Below are 15573 nucleotides of genomic sequence, written 5' to 3'. Positions count from 1 at the left end.
GAGAAAAAAAAGTAATAAGGAATAGATGGATATGGTCAAATTTGTCGCAAGCTTTTCGACCATCTAGCAACAACAGCAACAAACACTTCCTTTTCCTTTTCCAGTCAGCGTTGTTTCCGACAGGTTCGGCAAAAATGGTAAGCGAAGATGAAATCTAAATTAATCCTCTGTTCTTGTGCACGTTGTCTTGAAAATGATTTATAGTAGACTAAAACAAGCACCCATGTGTTTTTTTAAATGTCGATTTACAACCTACGGTGGCTCACACTCTTGAATATAGCCGGTAGGTAATCGCTGCACTCTACTCTTATTTCAGGCAAAGAGGACCAAGAAGGTCGGAATCGTCGGCAAGTATGGAACCAGATACGGTGCCTCTCTTCGTAAAATGGCGAAGAAGATTGAAATAACCCAGCATGCTAAATATACCTGCACATTCTGTGGCAAGGTGAGTGAAACTCCTGAGACTTGGTGAAAGTGTGCGTGTTGTGATATGATCGAGGTTGTTCTTTCACTTCCACCAATATGCCTTTTAGTTAGTGTAGTTTGCGTGGAAATAAGCATTGTGTGTGTATGTTTCGCAGGATACTATGAAACGCACCTGTGTGGGGATTTGGAAGTGTCGGTCCTGCCGCAAGACTGTTGCCGGTGGCGCCTACGTTTTCAGGTGAGCATGCGTATAGCATTTTGATTTTCGATTTCTGTGCCTCACGTACTGACCCTGATAATGCTCATTGACGCGAACTTTACCAGAAAGATATTCTGTGAAGTCATGTTGCTGTCGTTTTCATTGATGTCAGCTGTGATCGTCATCAGTAATACTAGATTTAGTAAGATAGGCATAGGCTCAGGCGCCGATGTGTGGATTTTCGCATCGACTACTGCTGCTGCCTTGCATTGGCTGCGCTGAGTCAGTGGAGTGCGTCAATTGCAATATGTACAAATCAGGCTGAATCCTAGAGATCCAGCTATGTCCTGCATTCAACTATGCAGTGCATGTGCAGTCTTAAAACAGCAGAACTGAATTTTTGTTGCTGGACTCAACTAGTGCACCAAGTGGATGTGAAAGTTTCATCTCATTAATTCCGACCTTTCCGCACCATTGGAAATTGACCAGTGTGATCAATTGTTTATGGCATGACATGTTGAGCGCTAATCAAGGACAAAGACGGAGAAGAGAGACACAAAACGACACAGGCGTTTTCTCTCTCTGTCTTTGACCTTGATTAGCGGTCAATGTGTCATGCAGTAAACACCAACTAGGCCAAACTCAAGTTCTTCTCAAGCAATTGTTTTGCCTGCCACTTCCAATGTTTACATTTGGATCTCATAACACTTGCCTTGTGGACCATTGCAAGCTGACCCAGAGTGCGGTCCTCTGCCTTTACTTGTGCTTTTGAGAAGGTGCTCTCACACACTTTCAACAGTAACGATTGTGGCAGTGCCCAGGCACTCTCATTCAAAGGATATATTGAAAACTGGGCTCAATTTGTGAGACAGCAAGAGCATTGCTGGGCTAAAGCCTCTCCAGCCCCATTTCCGGCAATCAGTTTAAGTACTGTCAACCTACTATCCTCCTGTATGCTCCTCTTTTGCCTTTACTTCCTGTACTAAACAGAACTTGCATCGTCTCGTCTCATGGTTCCAAGCAGATGTGATTCCATATGCCATCTGCCACTGCTGTGAGCTTGTAATGGCAGTGAAAGCAGAAATTGTGGAATTAGAACTGGTGCAAGCGACAAATCTGAGAATGGTGGTGCACATCAAGAATTGCGCCACTTAGCTAGCAGGAAAGAGCAGTGCAGATGGAGGGCATGTAGACTGGGAAAGCCGTGCAATACTTACTGGCAGTCAGGCTAGTTGCCCAGCTGTTCCCTTATTCTATGAAAATACTGAAAATATCTTGCGAACTTATCATGCCTAGTGTTGGACCCATCAGGTGAACTTAACCAATCGTGTGCACTGAACCTTGATCTGCGCGGCGGCGACAGCTTCGCCGGGCAGCCGCGCCATGTTTACGGTCGTCGGTTGGTCCGTGCGAGTCCGTGCATCGCGGAAGTATTGGAGATCGCTATCGTCCAAGCCATCATGGGGAGTTCGCACACAGCAGTGTTCTGTGCGCGGGGCCGTGAGTGCGTGCGCGAAGAGACTATACGTGCCGCGATTGTACGCCAATGCAGCAGCGGCATAATGGTGAACTCCGCGGTGTCGCCGTCTTCTTTTGAGAAGCCACGGTGCGAGCGACTTTTCATTGAATGACTGTAAGTGATGAAGCTGCGAGAACAAACAGACAGCTTAAGCGTTGAGATCTAAAAATTTGAATTCAATTTGAAAATTATGGTGGCTACAGATCGAGTTTGAGCACTTACTACTTTTCAAAATAAAGCAACTATAATGCTAATTTGTACGACGTCAATGAATGGCATTTACGGGACTACGTAAATGCTGACGGCCATTAAAAAGGAAGGAAGTTACAAATACGTTATACTTGTTTCTTTCGAAAGCTGCGCGGCTCTAACCAGCACTAAACAAACATGCACGGCACGCAGCGGTTGTGGAGGTCTAAAAAAGCATTTGAAAACAATTGCTGCATCTAATCCCTCTCCGACCATGACATCTATTACCGTGGTTATGGGATGCACACACAATTCACATGGCTATTTCACACACAAAAAAAAAGCGAACAAAAATAAACGACGGAAGCTCGCTCACCTTTCCGACAACAACAATTTGACGAACGGCTACTGCACCCACCCGCTCCTCAAATAATTATGGCCTTCCATGAATTTGTATGATTTTAGTTGCTCGCGCGACACAAAACTTGTTCTATGCACAAGGTAGTCCTTGATGTCGGTGAAATCCACGCGAGGCAGCAGCCCGACATCGTGCTGAAGTTCAGCGTCTTTCAGCTCAAGGGGGGTGGGGAGGGGGTCGACGCCGCCGCACAAGCGCACTTTTTCTTCGTAGCGCAATCCCTCAGGTTTATCTAAACCGCGTGCGTATGCACTTATATAGTTATATATTATAGTCACCGAACACACCAATTGACTATAAATACTGAAGTGCAACCTTTCGCTGAATTGTCCGTTTCGCTACTGCCAGCGCCTAGGCCTATAAGGCTGTGGCCTAAGGACGGCGACCGCCAACATGGTGGTAACCGTGGACGACGGTAGCGCTCCTCGCGGATGACGTCAAGTGCATACACCCTATAGCGGATATAGCTGCTCAAACGTAGCACTGTTTTCAATGCTGTGGGTTCTCGTTTATGTAGCAGAAGGTCTTTCTACGGTGTATCTACAGGTCCATACAGACTTGATCACGATGACTAGATCGAAAATGGTGGCTATACACGTCCTTCGTTAATGTACTGTGGTTCAGGGGGCTGTGGCTGTGTCAACAAATCTGAGAGCCATTATGGTGAACTATACCATATTTGGCTAAAGCAGCCACATGAGAAAAAAGCCCGACAATCAGCAGAATGCCATACCTGCCAACTCTCCAAATTGTTTTGTAGTCTTTACGAAATTGGGCTCGTTCTAGAAATTCATGAATGTTGTGTCCAGTCTTACAAAAGGTAGATTTTATTCTAAAGAAATATCTAAGGCTGAGGCAGCGCAAGATTATTCAGATTCTGTATGTCCAGTGAGATCGAATCTCAGTTGTGTCACTTGACCAGCGAGAAGAAATGTCCGAGGCGGAATATCCAACTAAAACAAATGCTTCAATATTTGAAAGTATCAACTGGTAGGGCTACTCTGGGTTGCCCATAATCTGGCAGCATAATCTGGTTTTGTCTTTGTCTCTTGTTCTGTTTTACTGGGTCCCAATACACTCTCTTGAAACAAATTTAATGGAATACCAACTGGACAAATCACTTCTTTAAACGTTAAGTAATTTCGTAAATATCATCACAACTACCATTCGCAATGCACAGCAATGTCAGCGCCGCTTTGCTTCCTAACTCAGTACCACAGTTTATATTATGGGACGTGGTAAATGCAATGTAATGCACTGTTGGCACATTCGTTTGAACACAGTCATCAAAAAAGCAACATGCTTTGTGGGATCTCACAATTGTACTTGAGACAAAGTAATGATAATACAGTAGTGCAAACAATCAGAAGGGCCTTTATTGCACCTTTCATACACCAATACCTGCTAGCTGAATTACTGGCCGATGGGCGTGCGACAAATCGAGGAGGTCCGTCCTCACCGCGACCAGATAGCGAGCGAATATGTTCGCCTCATGCTGGAAACCAATGCCTAGTCATTTGCATGTATGGTCATGCCAACGGTGCTACATTCCGGTGCCCCGCTTCCAAGCTCTCGCAGAGAGCGTGTCGAGGCATGCGCAGAACATCCACGCCGCTTGCCGACCCCAAACCAGAGGAACAGCCCTTCTCCCTTTTGGGCCCAAGTAACCCCGCCGTTAGGTGGCATTCGCAGCGCAACAACTACACCATCTCTCGCAATACGCTGCAACCACACCGACCGCCGCCGCTGGATTACAGGAGACGAGAGCCATGCGGGAAAACATCAGGGGATGCGTGAGAGTAGTGCATCCCTGCAGCTTTCATTTACTGAATGCTGGCACACGCTGAATATATTGTAGTTCTATATCATATTTGATACGTCGCGTCTAGCCAATAAACAACTACATGGTGACTGTAGAAAATCGAACGTTTATTGTGCTCTCCACAGTCGTATTTATAGGGGTCCATGACGTACACGTCACGTGATCCAGGTTGCCAGCCGGAGACACCTCATTATCTTCCCCCTACAGATTGAGGCGGACAGGGGCTCTGCGTTGGCGGGTAGACCTTCGGAGTGAAGTCTCTGGATCAGGGGCTTGATGCGCCGGTATACTTTGGCTTGGTATATCCAGCCTTGACGGTCCTGGCATCGTGTTGAAGTTTGTCGGTGAATCTGGTTCTGTCGGTTGATCCTGCAGATCCTGCAGTGGTAGTTCACCTCTTCGCACTTGGTCAAAATGCCTTCGTTGAACCCCTTGCTGCGTGTCAACGGTGACCATTCTTGCTCCCTGTTGTTCCCTCACTGTGGCTGGTATCCATTTGGATCTCGTCCAGCTTCGAGTCCAGACCCGTTGACCCTTTTGCCAATTCTGTTTGGTGTTCTGGTGCTGTGCGTTTCTTGTTTGCTGGTTCGGCGTGATGCAGTCTATCTTCGTTCTTATTTGGTATCCCAGCAATAACTCGGCCGGAGACTTGCCTTCTTGGAGAGGGGTTCGACGGTAGCTGCATAAGAATCTGGAGAGTCTGGTCTGTAAATTTCCCTGTCTCATCTTCTTTAATCCGTCCTTGACTGTGCGGACTGCCCTTTCTGCCAAACCGTTGGACTGGGGATGGTATGGAGCCGTGGTGAGGTGCTGTATTTGATTCCTATCCATGAAGTCCCGAAAAAATGCACTGGTAAATTGTGTCCCATTGTCGGTTACTATGGTTCTGGGTAAACCGAACCTTGCAAAGATGACTCGTAGGGCGTCCACAGTGTTTTCTGACGTGGCTGACTTCATAGGCAGTGCTTCAATCCATTTAGTTGTTGAGTCTACTGCGACTAATGTCATGTGCCCGTCCACTGGTCCTGCGAAATCTAGATGCAGGCGGCTCCATCTTTCGTTCGAGACTGGCCATGGTACTGGCGTATGTCGTGGAGGCATCGGTGCGGCTTCTATACAGACGGTACAGGCTCTTACTAGGCGTTCAATTTCTGCATCCACGTTTGGAAACCAGAACAAGGATCTTGCTGTCTTTTTCATAGCTGCCATGCCCGAGTGATTATCGTGTAACACATTTAAGACAGCTTTAATTGCAGCAGTAGGTATGACGATTCGATGTCCCCAGAAAATCAAATCCTGCGTGATCGTCAGTTCTTGTCTCTTGTTGAAATAGGGACGGTATCGCTGTTGATGCTCCCCTAAGAAATTCGGCCAACCTTGCACAATCCACTGTTTGACCTGTTGCAAAGTAGGATCCAAGTCCGTCAGCTGTACAAGGTCCCGTGCTGTGATAGCTTTGCTTGTTAGAAAGTCTGTGTACAGCACATACTCCGGGTTTTCTTGTAGGCCCTGAGACTCTTCACTGGTCTGGAGTGGCAGTCGGCTCAGTGCATCAGCATTGACGTTGTCTGCACCCTTTCGGTACTCTAAGACGTAGTGATAATTGTCCAGCAAGAGGGCCCATCTTTGTATCCTGGCTGCCGCCATGGGCGGAATGGCTTTGTTCGGATTGAAGATACCCGTGAGCGGTTTATGATCCGTCACCAAGACAAATTGGTTTCCGTACAAATAGTCTTTAAACCTGGTCACCCCAAACACAAGTGCCAACGCTTCCTTTTCCAGTTGCGAGTAGTTTCGTTCTGCTTGATTTAACGTCCTGGAACGGAATCCGATGGGGTAGTCAATTCCATTTACATGGTGAGAGAGAACCGCGCCAACTCCTACTGCTGATGCGTCACACTCCAACCTCAATGGTTTTTTCGGGTCGAAGTGGGCTAGAAACTTCGAAGTCTGAATTGCTCCTTTGACGTGCTTGAAGGCCGTCTCTTGTTTGTCCCGCCACTCCCATGTGGCACCCTTCTTCAGCAAGTCGTACAGTGGAGCCAGGTGAGTCGACAAATTAGGCAAAAACTTGGCATAGTAATTAATCAGGCCTAGAAATGCCTTGAGTTCCGTCACCGAAGTCGGCGTCGGTGCCCTTACGACAGCTGCTATGTTGTCATCCTTGGGCTTGAGGCCAGAAGCATCCACGCGGTGACCCAGAAAGGTTACTTCTTTTTGTCGAAATCGGCATTTGTTGCGGTTCAGTCTAAATCCATTCTCTCGTAACCGCTGAAGCACTTTTCGGAGTAGTGTGAGGTCATTTTTCTTCTCCGCTATGATGATGTCGTCAAGGTAAACTTGGACACCTGGCAGATCCCTGAAGAGCAAGTCCATTCGTCTTTGAAAGATGGCTGGCGCTGAACTTACTCCAAACGGAAGTCTGTTGAAGCAGAATAGGCCCTTGTGGGTGTTGAGCACAGTCAATTCCTTGGCCTTGTCGTCCAAGGGTAGTTGATTGTACGCTTGTGTCAAGTCGAGAGTGGTGAACACTTCGCCGCCGTTTAGCCGTGCGAAAATGTCTTCTACCCGTGGAAGGGGATATTGTTCAGTAACCGTAGCTGTGTTCACAGTGAGACGGAAATCTCCACAAACGCGGATAGATCCATCCGGTTTCACAACAGGCACGACCGGTGTGGCCCATTCCGCAGTCGTTACTGGTGATAAGATGCCATCTGCTACCATTCGGTCCAACGCCTCCGAAACTTTGTCCACCAAGGCATAAGGCAGGGAACGAGCCTTACAGAAACGAGGAGTTGCTTGCACTTTGAGTTGGAATTTCACGGGTGGGCCGGTGAATTTCCCAAGTCCAGGACGTACACGTCACGTGATCCAGGTTGCCAGCCGGAGACACCTCAATATTCACATATTGATAATATCATAGCTTGACCACTTGCTCACAAACGGTGTGCAGCAGTCATTAGTTTTGCAACACTTCCATTTATCTTTTAGAAAAAGGTAATATTTAGGGACAAATTGGGTTTAACATGATTGCAAAATTTGTTCAGTGCAAAAATCAAGAATTGTGTTTGCCCGAAAAAAAGGATCCTGAATGATTCACAACATCCAATATCGGCCCAGTGACATCAGCGGCAATAGTTTACGAGTTATGGCAAGACGAAATGTCCAACTGAGAAGGAATGTCCACTATTGGAAATTCCATCTTGTTTAGACATTCAGGCCACAAGCAGCGCAAAATCGCAAAAATTGCATACAAGAAAGAAATTATGATGGTAGCTGTGCTGGTTTTCATGGCAGCACTAGGTGCCATATATTAGAGGGGCACTTTCTTCAAGCAATTTTATTCGCCCGTGATGCGGCCCGATTTCCGTCCGTCTCCGCACAGATGATCACTTTCCTTTTAAATGCGGCATCATGATGAACTCGGTACTTCATGCTGATAGATAGAGCAGACGCTGAGAACGTGAAGACAGACGGTAGACTATTGCCTAAGCACGTGTACTGCAGCACACGGAGGAAGCTTCCGCATGCTACGGTGGCTAGGCACGACGCGCGTGCGAGGCGGCCATTTTGAAATGCCGACGCAGATTTAGGGTCGTATTGAAAGCGCGCGTTAGGTTTGAGTAAATACAGTATTCGTTTAGAAAGCGGCACTATAGTGGCATCGCCCATTTGGTGCCATTACGATAACGCCACACCGCGCGCCGATGCTGCACCATACCGATACTATAGTGCCTAGAATATACTTTGTAAGTATATTCTAGGCACTATACCGATACTACCGATACGACGCAGGTCAAAATGGCGACGTCGCTCGTGTACTTCAGCTGGCTACTGGCGCGGCTAGTAGCGGCTGCGATACTGACTTTTCTAGATGGCGCTAACTATGCACCATATTTATCAGTTTCAGTTAAAAACTGGCGCGTTTCTTAAAATCCTCGAATCTAAGCAGACCCTAGAGTTTTGTATGTGATTATTTGAAAAAAACTATCGGCCTAGATTCGAATAAATACGGTATCATCGTTTTCTGTGCGCCGATATATGACTGATAGTAAATTCCACTGGCGGATCTGGAGCAAGTTTTTTTGCTCCGTGGCCGAGAATTTGAATTCCACTGGCGGATCCAGAGCAAGATCGCATGTTCCACTGGGCGATTTGGGGCAACTTGCTCCGCGACAGAGCGCTCCGCGTTGATCCGTCTTATAGAGCCGGATTTCGGCGGAACTCCAGCGACTAGGCGCCGTCACTTCCGGAACAATCGGGTACAACGGTTGCTTGCAGCCCTTTTTCAAGCGCTGTCTGGTAACCCTGTGGCGTTGTTTACAGTTCTGAAATGTCGTCGTTCGACCCTGCCGGATTGCTCGTTGCTTTGAGCGACAGCGACAGTTCGCACAGTTCCTCTTAGAAAGCAGCAGCAGCAGCGATGAGGATGAGTCGTACGTACTGTACGAAATTTTATTTAATGAAATGTTTGCAGAGCCTCCGCACAAACGCCCCAAAATCGTCGGCTACGTCGAAGAAGACGCGAAGTGCAGTTGCCGCTATGCCTAGAACCCCCAACGTGGTCTAATGCGAGATTGGCAACATGGGTAACCGGATGCGTGCGACAACTTCCGCTGCAATCCCTGCCGGAGCGTGTTTATTTTTCACTGGTCGATCAGGATCGGGTCGCTCCGCGGCGGATTTTCTTGCTCCATCGTGGATTCAGCACACCGCTCCAGATCCGCCAGTGGATTTCACTATGAGTTGCATAGAATATTGCAACTGAATGTATTCCCACTGATGCTCCTCTATTTGAATCACCCACACCAATGCAGATGAGTTGACTTAATCCCGACATGATTGCCCGCTCTGAATCGGCCAGTGCTGACATCTGAGAGGTACCATAGAACAAAAGAGGTGGCACTACTTCAACTTTTCATTTTCGTAATTTTCTCGTTTACAGCAGAAGCCTAATCTTTCTTCCCTAGCTTGACTTCACCTTCTCATTAGTGTCCCTTAAATGTCCTCAGTAACTGTAAGGTTGAGGTGAGGCAATAGTCGAAATAGCGCTGTACCTCATCATCATTGGGTTTGAACGAGGGCAACTCAGCCAAACTTTGTCTTCATGTTATTTCTCTGGTTTCCACTTACATATACGTTTAAGCAAATTGTTGAAAAGTGTTGTACCAGTCAACAGCCAAGTTAGATTGGGGCACTTTATAATGACGGTTGAGAAATCTGTAGTATATTTTAGAGGCAGCTTGGAGATGAAATGCATGATGTAGCAACTGGCAATATGGCAACCCCTGGGACATTCATTCTTCATGGATGACAAAAAGTGCATAGGTCCTACAGCTTGAAGACCGTTGTCGCTCTAGGTCGCATCTGGTCTTTTACAATTTTGTTAGGCTTGCATTATGATATTTTACTAAGATATCATCATTCCAGTATGCAAAGTACATGCCGAAACAGCGCAAAATGTGTTCTTTAGCCACTTCAATTGTAGGATTTTTAAATGGAAGCAGCAGCAAACTCGGCATATTGTGCTCGTCCACCTGGGTTCCAGCTCCAACTCTGATAAATTCCATTACCGAGGCCTTTAAGGGGCCCTGAACCACCCCTCGGGCTTGGTGAAATATCAGTTCGCGGGTAGCAAACACTGCTGTGAACATTTCAGCCAAGTTTTGCTGTCGTACGCGGTGCGTGGAGCTCGCAAGCGTAGTGAGAAGTCACATTTCTCTCAAATGCTCTCTTTTCAACAGAGGCCATGATCCTCACTCTCTTCTGTGTGCTTTATTACGTAATAAAGCACATTCCAATACGCGGCTGCTATTGGTTGCTGCGGTCGGTTACACCGTGGCCGCTGCGGGGTGCCGCCACAAGTTCTCTGGCTAAGTGCACTGTGGCTCGCTGAGTGACAACCGCGTTTGGCTTAACGTTTAGCGTGTCGTAGGCACCAAAATCGGAAGTTGTGGCGTCTTATGATAACATCCAAAATAAAATTTGAACTGCGCACCATGGTGACGTTTCGAAGACAGTGTGTTGTCTCCCTGCCTTCGTAGTGCAAGGCATTGAAGAAGGAAGGGGGAGCACAGCTGAGGCAGTGTTTCATTGCCAATAACTCCGCTTCTGCTGAACGCATTGAAGTACTTTTTGCAGCAAAGTATTGCTGAAATAGCCTATTTTCACCTCAAATGTATTTCTCCACTTCGATAAAAAGTGGTTCAGGGCCCCTTTTAACACAGCACTGGAATTTTAACATAACAATATTGTGAGCAGAAAGTGAAGCATGTTTCAAGGGAACAAATTTGTTGTAATAAAGTATGTGATGTAAACATTTGGAAAAGTTTTAGTCGCTGAACAGTATTGTTTTGAGGTGTGTGATATTTTATTTGCTGCGATTTTTTGCCTCTTTCAGTGCTGTAGCAGTTGCCATTTAAAGTATTGCAATATCTGTTTTCTTGTGAAGTTAACCTGTTGTAAGCATCTGCATCTCACCTTTGCTAACTGCTAATGTAATTGTCTACATGCGTTTCCTCCAAACTTGCAGTTCAAAAGACATTTATTTGAATTGTTTGTTCATTTTGCTGATCAGCTTGTCATATTTGATAAGTAATTACTATTATTATTACAGTCAAACTTAGATTTAACGAAATTTGCGATGTAACGAACTATTTATTTCCCCATCTTAGTTCTATTGAATTGACAAAACCTCGATATAACGGAAGTTTTTCGCTGCAAGTACTGTATTATTTTTTTCTTCAAAGCAGTATTGTACTAGAAAGTCGTTTTGAGCAGATGTGGGGGAAAAGAAATCCTTTATCAATAAAGAAAATTGGGGGAGGAGGAGTTTGGTGAGAGAACTGAGGGCTGGTACATCTGAAAATTTTTTCCACTTGTGTAGAGTAAGTGAAATGTTTTTGATTTGGCTGCGCTTTCTGCACTAGTCGATGGTGCAGAAAATGGTTCAGAAGTTCTTGGCAATTTTTGCATCTGCTACTTTGGAAGTGCGGACATTCAACTTCCCTTGTTGAACATGCACACACCTCTGTTATGGGAAATGACATAGGAGTAACGACAGTAAAAGAAAGCCAAGGTGCATTGTGCACCAGCACGTGCACTTGCTAAAAGTCAGCTCTCTATAATTATTGAACTAGCACTAACAAGACGGGATGAGAATGAGAAGCATGCAGGTCATGACACTAGGCTTCAAGTTGTGTCGTATGTGCTCGTTCTTGTCCTATGTCTTTAGCACGAGTTAGGTATAAAAGTCTGGAATACACACCAACTAGTTCAACTTCTTTTATTATTAGTAGATGACAGCCCATCTCATAAACGTGCGCAAGTCTAAGCACGTATGGGCACTCCAGTGCAGAATGTGCCGCTAAATTGGCAAGCACCAGGTAAAAGCCGATAACATGCATGATGACAAGAGTAAGGATGTGTGCTAATTTTTCTTTGTGTACATTATTTTCAGCACCACAGCTGCTGCTACCGTGAGGAGCTCTGTGCGTCGTCTCCGGGAGACAAGGCAGCAGTAATGTGTGTAAATAAATGCTGAAAAAGAAGAAAGAGTCCAGTGCCTTGAGATTCACGATTTCTATCTAGCTCGTACTTTTATTTTACAGCTGCGAGTTTACTTGGCTATAACATTACTTACACTATGGCTTCCTTTACGTATTTAACCAAAATTTTAGGGTGTAAATAAATTACCCTAAAGGTCAGCAGCAACAAATTTCCACTTTGGTGAAATTGGTATAAATTAGTGGTATTGCCAAGATTGAAGCAATCTTTGCAATGCTGCAGGGCTGGTAATTGTATATTTCTTTTTTATTAGCAGCCTTTGAATTGCATCTAAGGAGACTACATGTGCAACACGTGGTGAGCGGATACGACGTAAACCCGAGCATGTCGCCTCAGAGCTTCTTTAGCCCACCACGGAAAGCTGCAGGCAGCAACCACTATCTGAGGTCATACCAAGCAGCCACGCTATGATGGCGGCATTCCCTTCCCTCCACACCCCATTTTGGTGTATATTTGTTGGCTTTTCACGACACAGTCATTCGTATTTCAAACGTAATTTTGGACAAATGCTGCTGTCTATCTACACAATAAAAATTTTTTGGTGCAGTTTCCCTTAAAAATTATTTAATGTGTATGTGTAGCTACTTTTTTTTTTTTGTCAATTCAGTTCATTTCCTTATACAAGAAAGGAGAAAGAGCTAAAGGCCGTGAGGCCTGATAGAGGCTCTTGCTCCTGTTGACGTTCGGCATACAGGTACACTTTACATTCTCTACAAGTATGTTTACATGCACTGTACACACATTTTGCTACATGCTGTCTTCGTGCTCCTTGCATGATAAAAATCATTCACATGAATTATACATCTGGTAAACTTGAAAGCAGTGAAAACTAATACATATATCAAAATCACTTTTTTTTTTGTACCAGGTTTGCATGCAGTACAGGGAACATATTTATTTATAGGAATGACAGGATTCAACAAAAAAGTTTTCATATACTGTTTAAATTGGGGCGCATAAAAGTCAATTTCCAGCTCAGCAATATTTAATAGTCGGGGTACTCTATAGGCTAGGTCTTGACGTGCATAATTTGTACGGGTGAATGGTGTTCGTGCAATTGGTATTGTAATGGAGAAGTGGGTGGGTGTACTAATGATGTGAAGACATGCTTTTTATATGTAAACGTAATCTGTATTGGTATACCTGGCTGGGTTGGAGCAGTGAATGCTTGCCAAATAAGTTGCATGTTGGTAGATCTCGCGGCCTACCATATTAGTTTTCAAATATTCCTATTAGCCTTTTTTGTAAAAGTATCAGTTTTTCATAATTTTTGCAGGCATTCCCCAATGTAATTGAGCTTAGAGTAAAAAAAAGGGTGTAGTACATTGATTTCTTCAGCCATAATGAAGAGCATTAATCCTATACGTACAACCTATCACTTTACTATGCTCATTGGTTAGGTTATTGAGAAAGGTTATCTTGGAACCAGACCCCCAAGAATTTTTGTGTTCTTACTTGTTCTATAGTTTACACTTTTAAATACACTTCCTTTGAGGACTATTTGGCCAATAACATGCCACGGACACCAAATTTATAGAGGTATAAGCTTCAATATTAAGCTAGTCCAAAGTTAAGGTGCACCAACTAGTCATTGCTGTAAAGCTAGTTGAAACACTTGTTGCATGGACTATTTGTGAGTCCTCCGGGACGGTTGCTGCATGAAAAACGATCTCGCAGAGAAGGCTGTTTAATAATTCTGCCCCAGTTCTATTATGAGCTGTGCAGTGTGCGACCTTTACAACGAAGTCACTTGTATGGCGGATGATTTTGGCGGCCCCAAGTCGGCTATCTAATTATTTGTTAAGCCCGACCCACATGGAGCGATTTTCTTCCGAAAAACTGGTGAATGGCCATGCGCAGCGTGCAGGCTGGCGGCTGTTCGCCGTCGATCAAGGCGGCCTAGATATGTTCGCAGGCGGTCAAACGCTGGCCGGAAGCGGCGAATGAAGGCTGTCAGCGAGGACCAGTCGGAGCGCGGTTGCGTCCGACTTCCTGCCGCCACATTTGAATCGGCTAGCCAGCCAAAGAGCCTAGAGCGAACATGGCGACAAAAGCTGCGCGCATTGATGACAGCTGTCCAGGCGTGACCAATATGGTTCAGTTGCTGATACAACGCCATATTTTTCACTGCATTTTACTGGGAATGGAATCGCGCTGTTCCTAGCATCACTGAATTCGTTGCGGCAGGGGCCGCCTGTTTTCCGCCGCGCTGATGCGGGCCACGCGAAGTTCGCCGTGACAATTCGCTACAGGTGGGCCGGTTTTGTAACTTTGTTATTAAAGATTTTGGCTGTACATGTAAAATGATGTTCCATGCGTTGCATTCAAAATGAAGGCAATGAATGAAGTTCGGTCATTCTAATGTGTACATATAGCTTAAAGCTTGCTTGAGCAAGCCAATACCTTGAAGATAAGCAAACAACAATCTTAAAGCCTGCTGTTGCCTATAAGGACAAGGCATAGGGCCCTAGAACCTCGCCATTAGTGGTGCCAGACTAATTTCGTCCATTTGGCTTTCATAAAAGGTTCTTTCATTTCTATAAGCTGGGTATACTAGAAGGATACGCTCTACTGTTTTTATAGCACCACAATTGTCTCAAAAGAGGTTGGTAGTTGCCACGGTTTGCATGGTGTATGCAGCAGCAAGGCATGGCTGTTGCAAAACCAGATAACTATGAGCAATTTTTGTATTACGTCCATCCATTTGTGGTTCTGATCGGATAAGCAGACCAAATTGGACATGCTGGCAAAATTCTGACATGGTTGGAAGCCTGTAGTTGCCATTTCACCACTATGCGTAGGATCAAGGCTACTTTAATGACAGTGCAGGAACATTGTTGCCACACAGTATATCAGATAAATAATGCATGCATGTCTTCTCCATAAACAAGCTGTATAGCTTCCCTGTGGAAGTTATTGTCCATATCAACTGCTTGTAGTCTGTGGGCTGGGCTGTCCATATCTCGGTGCCTCTGAGCACTTTCCCTCGTGTGGCTTTCGTCCCTGGATGAAGCCACAGCAGATGAGCATCCACTGCAGAAGCAAGGGCAGAGCACTGGGCCCTTTACAGGGTCTTCAGGTGCTTGGCTCCAGGCCTAGGTTACTGAGATGCAAGCGCTACCCAAGCCCAAATACTGCAGATAGACTTCCTCCACCCAAAAGAGATTACGGGGGAGGTAGCAGATGCATAGGAGTACTGGAGCATGTGTGTCTCGTAGAAGTGATTTTTGGCCCATAAAGATTGAGCTAGGATCGAAGGCAAGTTGGTGGGCTGTTGGGTAAAGGAGAGCAGGTGATCTCAGCTGTATTATAGTATAGTGGTAATGACTGTGACCCTGCACCCAGTGGACTTCTAGGGGTGGATGTTTTAATGCAAAGCATTTTTTGCAAACTTCAGGCATTTCGAGTGTATCTATCTAGGCTCCTACGTTGTG

The 15573-nt window shown here is 45.5% G+C and overlaps 1 protein-coding gene across 1 annotated transcript; it reads left to right on the top strand.

The window, feature by feature from the left end:
- The first annotated feature begins 14 nt into the window (after positions 1-14).
- On the top strand, positions 15-12129 carry LOC119441931 (60S ribosomal protein L37a-like). The gene is made up of 4 exons (XM_037706600.2): positions 15-137; positions 317-445; positions 582-664; positions 12033-12129. Exons 1-4 carry the CDS (start codon positions 135-137, stop codon positions 12094-12096), a joined length of 279 nt encoding a protein of 92 aa, XP_037562528.1. The 5' UTR covers positions 15-134; the 3' UTR covers positions 12097-12129.
- The last annotated feature ends 3444 nt before the right edge of the window (positions 12130-15573 follow it).

The sequence above is a fragment of the Dermacentor silvarum genome, chromosome 2 (genome assembly GCF_013339745.2).
Source record: "Dermacentor silvarum isolate Dsil-2018 chromosome 2, BIME_Dsil_1.4, whole genome shotgun sequence".
Lineage (NCBI taxonomy): Eukaryota > Metazoa > Arthropoda > Arachnida > Ixodida > Ixodidae > Dermacentor > Dermacentor silvarum.
This window is presented reverse-complemented; position numbering and strand designations above follow the sequence as displayed.

Bases quoted from the DNA above. Each gene is read 5' to 3' on its own strand.
- LOC119441931 (XM_037706600.2), top strand. The intron at 446-581 runs GTGAGTGAAACT...TATGTTTCGCAG, and splicing joins CCTGCACATTCTGTGGCAAG to GATACTATGAAACGCACCTG. The intron at 665-12,032 runs GTGAGCATGCGT...CATTATTTTCAG, and splicing joins GGTGGCGCCTACGTTTTCAG to CACCACAGCTGCTGCTACCG.